The sequence below is a fragment of the Gadus morhua genome, chromosome 9, assembly GCF_902167405.1.
Source record: "Gadus morhua chromosome 9, gadMor3.0, whole genome shotgun sequence".
Lineage (NCBI taxonomy): Eukaryota > Metazoa > Chordata > Actinopteri > Gadiformes > Gadidae > Gadus > Gadus morhua.
Window position 1 is genome coordinate 18420895 of NC_044056.1, and position 12408 is coordinate 18433302.

Below are 12408 nucleotides of genomic sequence, written 5' to 3' on the forward strand. Positions count from 1 at the left end.
AGCCTTCCATGCACACACACACACACACACACACACACACACACACACACACACACACACACACACACACACACACACACACACACACACACACACACACACACACACACACGCGCGCGCGCGCGCACACGCACACAACACGCAGTTTCTAGACATAATCCTCTATCCTTAACCTGCCCTCGAAATCATAGCCACGTGTGCACAAGCACACACACACACACACACACACAAACACACACACACACACAAACACACACACACACACATACACACACACACACATACACACACACACACACAAACACACACACACACACACACACACACACACACACACACACACACACACACACACACACAAACACACACACACACACACACACACACACACACACACACACACACACACACACACACACACACACACAAACACACACATACACAAAAACGTACACAGGACGCACATATACATATAAAGACACACACACACACACACGCATACACTCTATTCCCCATTAACCGACGGTCACACACACACACACACACACATACACACACACACACGCACGCAGTCTGCATGTTACTGTGCGACCTTCATGCCCATTACATAATTTGTTACACAGTTGACCCTTAATAGCTTTTAAAGGCACCGACATCAGTCCACCAGACGAGGCGCTGCCACGGTCACTGTGCTTTGAAGAGATCCAGCCCATATTCATGAAAACTAAACAGATTTGGGGATACATCTTGTCGGGCTGAACATGACTGAATATAAATGAATAATAAAGCAAGCATGAATGAGGAAAATGTGACGATATGGGATTGCTCTTTTTTCGCTCTCTGCCATTCAGGGGTGAAACAGCCGTGATTTATGGGTCCCAAATCTGAAAATCTAATGGTAACCCTTCCTTTTACAGTCCCCTAATTACTAAGTATTTACCTGGTTAATATATGGTAAATATAGTATATTATTGGGTAATTAGCACTGGCAATAAGAAGGTTGACACAGAGGAACTATAGCTGAAGTACTAAGAAAAACCTCCACTATTACCCATCAACTCAACTAAGTACGGTGTAGTTGTTACTGTTTTAGGTTGGTAATAACAGATGTAATTGTGTACTTCCTAGAAAAGTAGGCAACCAATGCTTAGAAACAACTCTTCTTTTACCCAACCAATTCTTAGTTGTTTCTAAGAATTGGTTGCCTACTTTCCTAGAAAGTACACAATAATATCTGAGTTATTACCAACCTAAAACAGTTACAACTACACGGTACTTAGTTGAGTTTGCCAGGTAAATACCTAGCAATTAGGGGACTGTAGATAGAAGGGTTACCTATCCCGGGGAGCACACTCTCTCCAGGGTCAATGTCACCGTATGCGAAGGCTTGAAGCTACCTGTGTCTCTCATGTCACATCTGCAGTTTATATTTGTTTCGCCTATCAATCAAAGACAAGTAAACACAAAATTTTATTGTAAGTGAATTACCAACTAACAACTATCTAACAATTAGTTAATAAATCAATGAGGCACGGATTTGTGTCTCTTGGGAGACTGACAAATTCCTTTTGGCCAACTGAATTGACACTTAAAGACAGTAAAGTTAGTCATTTGCCGCACATTGTTGGCAATTATGACTTGACAGTTCATTTGTTGTCGAAAGTCTACCCCATAAATGGCCAATAAACTAGGTGTTTCACTTTTTCTCTATCAAATGAAATGTGTGTGTGTGTGTGTGTGTGTGTGTGTGTGTGTGTGTGTGTGTGTGTGTGTGTGTGTGTGTGTGTGTGTGTGTGTGTGTGTGTGTGTGTGTGTGTGTGTGTGTGTGTGTGTGTGTGTGTGAAGAAGATTTCAATAGTGAAAACGGTTGGGCAGGCAGCAGGAAAGGAATAAATACAGATGGAATGTGTGTGTTTGTGTGTGTGTGTGTGTGTGTGTGTGTGTGTGTGTGGGGGGGGGTGTGTGTGTGTGTGTGTGTGTGTGTGTGTGTGTGTGTGTGTGTGTGTGTGTGTGTGTGTGTGTGTGTGTGAGTGTGTGTTTGTGTGTGTGTGGGGGGGATTGTGTGTGTGTGTGTGTGTGTGTGTGTGTGTGTGTGTGTGTGAGAGTGTTTTGCAGCAACACACAGGCAGTGAAAAGGGGAAAAAAAAACGCATTGACAGTTAGACGCTGATCTAAATGCCACGGTTGACTTGGCATTTGGAGGCTCCCTAGGGCATAAGTACTGGAGCTACTTATTGCCATCATCACTCTGGTTTAATCACGGTGTTAAAGCCATAAGCATCTTGTCTCCGCGAGTGACGGCACATTTTGTGTGTCTGTTATTATTGCTCACTACATTGGCACTCAGCTCTTGCGAGGAATTTTTTTTTGACGGTCACAAGATGTTTTCACTTTGATTATGTTTTTTTATGACCCTGTTTATTGATTCACAGCGTGCCCCCAAATGGCCAATGCCATTAGAGTTGGTCCATAACGGACCAATAAACATATTGCCGCTTATGAGATTTTCACAGGTGGAATGAACACTGGATAAATATCATCCAGCAGACCTCCGTTTAGTGATTCACCCCCTCCACGGTCATCTGCTGTCGTTGGCCAATCGATGTCTTGCAAACCTTTTTTAAATCGTGCATTGCGGTGGCTGTTGTTGATGATTTTTGTGTTATTTAAAATAAAGTATTGTACGTTCAATGTTTTCATTCATTTGTTCGTTCATGGCTTAATGATAAGGACCTTTGCCGGTTTTTTGGCTCACAAACAGGCTCACAAACATCAAATAAAGATGCATTTTCAAATCGGGCTATGATGATTGCTGTTGCTGATTTTTGTGTTGACGGCTGATTAACAAAATACCCATTTGTTAATCAGCCGTTTAAAGATAATCATCCTCATCAATGCTTGATATAAGCACATGGTGAACTCTGTAGTCCCCTCCTGTGTATCACTCATCCACTCACTCATTTGGCCATCATCATCCCCCCCCCCCCCCCCCCCCCCCCCTGCCCGCCCCGGCAAACTGTCATTTGCCAGTTTGGCCGCGGCAATTAGGCCTTCTGTATTGTGATTCACAGCACTAAATGCTGTGTGTGGGAAGGACAGATCCATGGTGTATCTGAGGATGGCTCCATGGTTCTCAGCTCTCATATCAGATGCTGAAGTGGCTCTATTTCATTGGGATTTGGTTCCGCTCATTATAGACAGGGTAGACTTCAGCTCACGCCTGATTCATCATTCTGTTTTTCCCTTTCACAGGCTCACTGAATTAAAAAGTGTAACTTTATTTTGGTTGGATAGAGAAAACTGAACTTTTATAATCATAGTAAAAAAAAGAAGCAACACCATAACGCTTAAAATCAAATCTGTTGAATAAATTCAAAATTGAATTTGGCGACTAATCAGTGCTAAAAAAAAATTCTGTAACCCATTATGATAAGGTGCCATAATAAAAAGCAAACTAGTCATTACCTAACCCTTTGTTAATATTTGCTAGGGTTAGGGTCGTGTGTTAGGGTTAGGGTTAGGGTTAGGGTCGTGTGTTAGGGTTAGGGTCGTGTGTTAGGGTTAGGGTCGTGTGTTAGGGTTTGGTTAGGGTTATGCAAACAACTAATATTTAATTAATGATGAAAAAACGATTAACTTGTGCCAAATAGATATTTAAGTAACAATTAACAAATATTAAAGGGTTAGGTAATGACTAGTTTGCTAATTATTATAGCACCTTATTATAAAGTGTTAGCAAAAATGATTTGCTAGTGTTGATGGCAGTAGTTTGGCTGCTCTGGTACTGTAAAAAATCTGTTCTGGCAAGATACACTGAAACACAAACATAAGTCACAAACACAACAGCATGCAGATTTATCGGTTGGCTCTAGGTCTATACAGAGGCCAGCGTTGAACCCCTGGGTCTCTTTTGTTCAGCAGCACATTTGTTTTTATCTTTTATTTTTTCATCGATGCACCACAAAGTTAAAGGACAACAAAATGTTCATCAAGGAAATGAAGCAAGTAAGGGTCTGAGTTTGACACAGCTTGTGTTGTTCCATGCATATTAATAATATGATACACATCAGCAGTTTGGAGTTATTTATTATATATTGGTTTTATTTCTGAATTGATTTGAAGAGCCCCAAACAAATGTGCTAGAATTGGGGAAATATTCCATTTGACAGTCCTTTGGTAATATTCTCCTTCATTCATTTTTTATCAATAAAAATGTCACAACAAACACACAAAATGCCTCCCCAGGTAGAGTGACAGGAATAGGGTTAGGGAGACAAAGACACAGTGTGAGACAGTGTGTAGAAAATAATATCAACCAACACAGTGCACACCAAGAAGGTCTGGGTAAATCCAAGTGCACAAATACATTGTTTTTGTCTGCAGAGAAAGATACCAATCACATTTCCGATCCAATGTGTGCAAAACAAGTCAAGGCTCAAAAATGGGTTAACCCTGAATAATAATAACAGTGTGGTAAAAGCTCAGATTTACACACATACACAAGCATGAATGTGCGCAAAAACACACACGCGCACGCACACACACACACACACACACACACACACACACACACACACACACACACACACACACACACACACACACACACACACACACACATATACAATTATTGTTATAATATTCCCTGTAACTCAGAAAATGATTTAAGGTATGTTTGGGATAAAACCTTGGAAAGCACAGTTAAAGCACCAGCAGCATTTTCACGATGAGCTCCTCCTTAATGGATCAGCAGAAGCCATGTGCTTTTTATTTGTCACCCGACACCTCAGTACAACACTTGCACCAGTGCAAAGTATGTTAACAGCTGTTTCAATAACAAGTTTAAAATGCAAGGGATAAGATTTAGACATTCAAGTGTTACAAAAAAACATTTCTCAGAGTAATCTAAATGGTATTTATAAATATTGTATTTGCTATATATGTTATACGTATACATTTGTTATATGTACCTGCATATTATATGTACTGCATATGTTGTACTAACAGTTTTGGTCTTTTTTAAAGGTACAACCTGTGTCCAATATATCATGCATATTTTAAAACAATAGTTATCCAGATCTGACTTTTGAAAGTGAATTGAAGTGTTAAGGTTTCCTGTCAGTAAACATTTTCTGTGTTATTTATTTGATTGAGATGCTGGCCTTTTAGACTTGCATGGATTATGAATTGTGAAATGAAAATGGAACATAACACAATTATCATAAACATTGTATTCTGATGTGTTTCATGCAGTTCCTGGTGGTTAGATAATAGTAAGGATTCTACCAACCAATTCCTCTCAATTGAGAACTATTTAAGATTGATTGGTTGTGCTCCTATAAAATTATGTATCTCAAGATATTCTTTGAATAGCATTCATAACTCAGCAACTTTTCGACGGTTGTTTATTTTATTTTTAATGCTTTAATGCTTTCTGTTTGATAAGAGTTTCCGTCTCTCTATCTGTTGGAAGCGGTAATACAAAAACTCAGAATATTATTATTCTTCCACTTTACACAAGTCACATTTTAATGTACCTCATGTCTCAAGCTATTTTATTTTTTAGTTCTTTCTTTTAATTTATGTCCTTTCTCTTTTTTAAATTCGTCCTTGACTTTTCCTCCATGGTTGGTGATGGCAGGGGATTTGCTGGTATGGGAAGGAATAAGGACATGGTACACATACCTATCAAGGTCAGAAAAAAAGTTTTTGAGGAACATCTTTCTTTAAAGAGTGAGCCTGCTCACCTTTAAAAAAACACCATTATGGCTATGTTTCATTTTTATGTCCAACTGAAAGTGCTAGCCAAACTGCAAGTCGACCTACTAACTGATAATGTATTTGTTTTTTCATCGGTTTTTGCTCTGGAAACAGAGTGTAGCAATGTGCAGTGGCCTTTAGGCTGACGTGGGTGACAGGAAGGATTCGTCTAGCATGGCATTAATAATTCACACCAACTAAACCCTGTTGAAAGATGATGCAAGATTTTCCATGCAAAGTGGCCAACTCTGAATGGATTAGCAGCTACTCTCTGAAAGAAGCAACACAAAAACCAAAAACAAGTGAAGAAAAGAGTTGGCATTAAAATTAGGTGAATAATGATTTAGTCATCAATACATCATAACTGACGGGTTTATCTGTAATGAAATAGTCAGTGGTTGGATCTTCAAAAAAAAAAAAGGGTATATTTTTGAAGTATCTACATTTAAGTGATCCGTGATCAAGTGATCAGAAATAGGCAGACTTTTCAGAAGAGCCTTGGTTCTCTCTCTCTCAAGATAGACTCCATAGCACTATTAAACCATTCCATCAGAATACACATGACCCTTCCTGCCAGGCTAGATAAAATAGATATGAATGGCAATCACACCCTAAGTATATTTATTTCCCTAGCACGTCTTGAAGTAATTTTGGTAAAAGTGGCCAAGGCTTCATGGAGAGAAACTCACTGAGAGGTAACCAGACAGAAATTTATATTTTAAGTTGTGTACTAATAAATATGGTACAACTTCTCAAGCAGTGCTAATTGCTGCCCACTTACGCTTTATTTAATACAAATAAAAAAAATAAAAAAGATAACGAAAAACATTGATACACAATTCTTGTCAGTGCATTTGGTAGAATAAAATCATTCATTTCATATTCTTCAAATTAATGTTTACATGACTGTGGCTTATATTCTTTGTATATATTAGTTTAATATTGTACATTTAATGTTATGATTGTGATCATTGTGAAATTGCTGTTATTGTGGTGATGTGCATATCATTTTTTATGTGTGCTGACCATGGCAGCAAATTAGACAGTCCCTGTTAGGTGACAATTCCGATGTTGAACTTGATCATGATAGGCCTCTGATTATAACCAACCAATGTGGTTCCTTTGTGGAAACACCTTGAATAAACAAGGGGTCAGGCCAGTGATATACTGCTCACACGGTTTATGCAGTATATGATTGCCTTTATTCATTCTATGTCTTCCATTGTCATCACATCCATAGCAATAAAACAGCAACTTTAGGAGTTGGGAAGGAATAGGAAAGAAAACCAAAGGAAAAAAAAGAAGCTTTTTTTGATTTTCAGTCATCTAGATAAAGAAAATGTCTTTATCTCAGAAAAGCCCAGAGCTTTCTTCCACTCTGGAGGCTGTCCTGCCCCGTCCATTAACACATGAAGGGTCATCAATAAGACCTCATCAGTGGGTCACGCGAAGGGTGAATAAAGATATGAACAAGAAAGAGCTGCTGGAAACAGGGCAGATAGTGATAAGGAACAAATAAATAGTGTGTGTGTGTGTGTGTGTTTGTGTGTGTGTGTGTGTGTGTGTGTGTGTGTGTGTGTGTGTGTGTGTGTGTGTGTGTGTGTGTGTGTGTGTGTGTGTGTGTGTGTGTTTGTGTGTGTGTGTGTGTGTGTGTGTGTGTGTGTGTGTGTGTGTGTGTATTTGTGTGTGTGTGTGTGGGGGGGGGGGGGGGGGGGGGATGCACACATGTGCGTGTGTAAACAAGTGTGTGTTATCACACTCTAAAGGACTCATCTGTTGCTATCTTCCCATCTCGTCACAGCCCAAAACAAAATCAGCTTTCTGAAAACTCCATCAGCACCTGATCCGTGAGGGAGAAAAGAGAGAGAGAGAAAGAGAAATAAGAAGAAACAGAGAAAGAAAGGAACGGGGGCGAAAGACAGCAACAGGAAAACGGAGAGAGGTGGTTGCTGGCGGTGGGGGCCGTGATTGTAGTGTGTTGCTATTTTTAAAATCCTCCCTGGGAAAATTGAAATACTTTCATACTCACAGACCCATTTATGCATGGGTGTGTTTGTGCGTGTGTTTTGTGCACCTTGTAGACAGAAGGTATTGATGTGTGTGTGCGTGTGTGCGTGTTTATGTGTGTGTTTGCACAGGCAAACAACAGGAGTTGAATTGGTTAGCCCTTACAAATATGCATGTAAAGTACTTGCTACAGCCTTCTGAGATTAATCTCTGCCTTGCAGGTGGGTATGAACTCATCCATAATATATCTGGCATGGTATGTGGTATATGGGTATGAATATTATATGTTCTGGTGTGGAGAATTATTTTACATCACAGTAGGTCTTGAAACACGGATCGGAAAGTGTTATTTTAAACTCCCTATTTATAAAAGTAATACATCAAAATAACTGTAGAGCGTGTGTGGATGATGGCTGGGTGAAGCAGCATCACTTTGCCCGAGTCTGACTCATTGGGCTGCACACCCTTCAAAAATCAGTGTGCACAGGGTAGACCAGCCATCACCAAACACACTGAAGGATATTTCTACATTGCAGCATGGTTCAACAGCTCATTGTCCGTCAACTTCTACAATAACCCCTGCGTGTCTGGAGGAGCCCAGTAAAGGCCACCTAGGTGGAGTGTGGCAGTCACAGAGGTGAGAGGTAGCAATGTCACATAGGTGAAATTGCTACCTTGGTGCCCAATGGCCTCTCCAAACAGCAAAAGGACACATGGTGTGTTGAAAGCAGTTGTATTGTAGTTGTAAATAACCTGGGAGGACAATGGTACATGCCAGAGATCTCGCTGAGTGTGTGCGGGGATGGCTGGTTTAACCTTTGCACAATGATTCCTCAATGCACAACAGGCATGCAGCCCCAGCCAGCTCCAGAGTCCAATCAGTTTGGCTCGGGTCCGGTGATGCTGCTAAAACATGCCATCATCCACACACGCTCTACACTGACATGAAATGTCAAATGTTTGTTTTTTTAAAACATTTGACATTAATGGAAATTATTTAACCATGTGAAATCAATGCATTTTGTACATATAACAGGCATACACACGTACACACATTTCTACTAATAAGGGATACAAATTCCAACTATAAATGTCCTAAACCAAGATTCAGTCATCCACATTCACAGATTTAAAATTGACTTGACACTTAGTGTTTGATAGTAATGACAATTAAAATTGGCATGCAGATTCTGAAATCAATTATTTGTACTTCAAGTATTTTATTGAATCAAATAGTGATAGATAGGCAATTTACCAGACATGCAAACCAAGAAACCACATGATAGAGAGTCGAACATGTACACTGCAAAGCATCATCACAGAGACACACAGAGAGAAGCCACTTTGATAAATAATTAAATAAATTACTACACACCGAAGCTTCAACCAACCATGTATTGATAACAGATTAAGCCAGCAGCTCTCCAGGGCTTCAGAGTATAATAATAAGATGCAAAGAGGCATCAATATACTCAACAAACTGTTTTCTTTTGAAACGAACGCGCGCACACACACACACACACACACACACACACACACACACACACACACACACACACACACACACACAGACACGCACACGCACACACACACACACACACACACACACACACACACACACACACACACACACACACACACACACACACACACACACAGGGCACAAAGAAATGTGGCAGAGAGAAATGTTTTGCAACTTTCCTCACTGCAGCAGTGTCATGAGGTTTCCTCATCAATTTGTCCGCAAACCAAATTGATTCAGAGAAAAAGAATCCCAGTGTTAATTGTGCCGTAGGCAGACGTTTTTTTATTCATTAGTCATCTCGTAATTTGAACAAAAGAGAAGGCTGCAGTGAAAAAGTAACTTGCTTTTAGAATTTCTTCCTTGATTCACCCAAGGTAACTCCCACGCAGCTCGCTTGTCACTGCCTGCTGTTATTTAGGAGCAGAGTAAGTTAAGGATGACCACGAATGAATACAAGCCTTATACTATAGCTAGCCTGAGCCAATAGCTAGCCTGAGCCTAGAGCTAGCCTAGTAGCTCAAAGGTATTGCCCCACATTCTGTATACACACTGCCCTCACAAGGAACATGTTAATAAAGGTGCTCAAATGAATGTAGCAAAGCAATGTACTATGTACATACAACACACACACAAACAAACACACAAATACACAGGCAAGGTAAAAAAGCATGGCACAACATTGATAACATTGAGAGGAACTACATTGTCTGCCATAGAAAACAGTTGGGCTCACACAGGAAATAGCTGAGCCGTTTTTGCTCATAAGGCGCACAGGAGTAGCAGAGGTTCAAAAGAGAAGGCTAGTCTGGGATTTTTTTTTGGGGGGGGGGGGTCAATTTAATCTTTAAACTGCAAGAATGCAAGTATATACAATAAGATCAACGACACAATGATAGAGAAGGCAAGAACCCTTCATGAAAGCTTTCTACGAAATCTCAATATGACCCAAGTCAGTTTAGCCACAGCACAAATTATATGAAGGTAAAATCTAGAATGTCCCCAATAGACTAGAGCATTTCATCCACTGATGCCAGTTCAATCTGTAAGAGAAAGCAAACATTCAGATATTTCCATAATCATCACAGTATGGAAAAACCATTCATAGAAAATTTGTATCATGCTTTTCACATTTACATCATGCAGTACTGGAAAACAGGTTCACTCAATTTACAGGCACAGAAAATAATGTGATTTATTTTTTCTTTATTCATTATGTTCCCTGGAAGGAGCTTCTCCATTTTGACACTTGAGATTCTTCTTTACATTCTTGTACACATTCTTGTACACATTCTTAGCTGTACAGGGGGTACGGTCTTAGCAAGTCCGTAGTACGATGTTTTGGTCATGTCTGTTTATGTTAGATTATCAATTTAAATGTTTTGCCATGGAGATTTCATCCAACGTCCAGCCAATCAGAGACAGCCTGCTTCCTACGCCCACCAATGTCTAAGAATCACAAGGAGAGTGTTTGACCACTGTTCATATCAGGGTGGTTATCGCCCAACGATCACAATAGTTCACACTGACAATATTATGGCTCTTTAAGACTACATTTGTGGATTGTTTCTTTTAATGCAAGCTACTTATAGGCCTGTTCAATCTTTTAAAAGCCTAAAAAAAACACACATATTTATATACTATATTGAATAAAAAAAGCATTAAAAGGACATTAAAGCATTCATACAGTGCTAAAAGCAGCAGCCGCTTATCAAAAGCATTTGATGACATGTGAAGGTCTGAGCAATCTAGTTGAAAGCACTGAGCTGCCTTGAGTTGTCACGTATTTCCTCATTATTTCAACTCCAGAAGATGCACCCATTTACAGGCCGTGATGTAATGGGGTCGGAATTTAGTTTTCGACACATGTTTCATGTGAATAGCCTGAGAATCCATGAGACAGTTTTTTAAACCATTAAGTCCTCAAGCTATTTCATAATGAATGGAATCAGCCAATAAAAGAAAGTGAAAATTCAATAAACTCTCTTAAGTCAAAGCGCTCTGTCTTTCAAGTGCTCAATTATCAGGAAATCAATAGGTTTGGATGTAAGAAGAAAGAAGGGAAAGTAAAAAGTTACAAGTGTTTCTGAGAACTGCTGGTGTATTGAATGTTGTCGGTGTCCAGCATATTGATGGATTTTCATGTTGACTATTCCGGGTTTTTTTTCAATGCCTTTTGTCAGATCAGTTAAGGCATTCAAAGTCACGTAAACATCAACTCTCAACTGAATCCATTCATTGCTAATCGAAGAAGTGCTTGTTCCCAGTCAACATCTTGCTTTAGAAACCTTGGGAAAATAGATAACATATAGTACACATATACACACATCGTTTATCTTTCAAAAGAAATGTTCAGGCCTCATATTCTGGTATGAAGCAAGCTGTCCTTACATGCCTCTGTTGCGTCAGGGATGAGTTCCACATCGTTGCTAGTTTTGCTCCCGGCGACTTTATTTAATCCAACCGTGTCCGAACCTTCTGGAGTGGGGTTGGGGTGAGTGCCAACGTTCTCATTTTTAACAAGCGTTTCCACAGGTTCCCCGGATCTCCTGTCATTTAACGAGCGCTGACTAACAATGTCATGCTCTTTCCTATCGAAATAGCACACTGCACAGGAGGAATCCTTAGCGTTTCTTTCGGTGTGTGCGGAGAGTTCCACCCACTCTGTGGCTTTCAGGTCAGAGGATGAAGATGTGAGAGGATGGGGATGACGATGAGGAGGGTGAGGATGAGGATGATGGGGAGATTCCGACCAACGCACGTCCTTATCTTTATCATCGTTCCGCTCAGGACTTCCTTCCTGGATCCCCCGCTGAACCTCGGACACCGTACGTTCCGTGTCCTCGTCCTTCCCTTCAATGGCCGACGGGCCGCCCTCCCCGGGATGGGTTCCCGCTCCGTTCGGTGGTCTGCTGGTCTCGTCGAGACCGCCCTTCTCCCCGGGGTAGGGCCTACCGGGGCGCTGCCCGCCGTCCTTCATCTGGGCGTTGGCGCTGCTGCTGCTGGCCTGGGAGAGGCGCGCCTCCCGGACCGTGCTGCAGGCGGTGTTCATGGAGGACAGCGTCCTGCGGTGGGACGCCTCCGCCCCCTTGCAGTGGTAGAGGCCGCGGAAGGCGGAG

The 12408-nt window shown here is 40.8% G+C and overlaps 1 protein-coding gene across 1 annotated transcript in view; it reads right to left on the reverse strand.

The window, feature by feature from the left end:
- Positions 1–8976: 8976 nt before the first annotated feature.
- Positions 8977–12408, reverse strand: part of trhr2 (thyrotropin releasing hormone receptor 2) — a 13097-nt gene continuing 9665 nt past the window's right edge. Inside the window, exon 6 of the mRNA XM_030366382.1 lies at positions 8977–12408. This exon is cut by the window's right edge and continues 194 nt beyond it. Coding sequence (XP_030222242.1) covers positions 11649–12408 — 760 coding nt within the window. The 3' untranslated portion in view covers positions 8977–11648.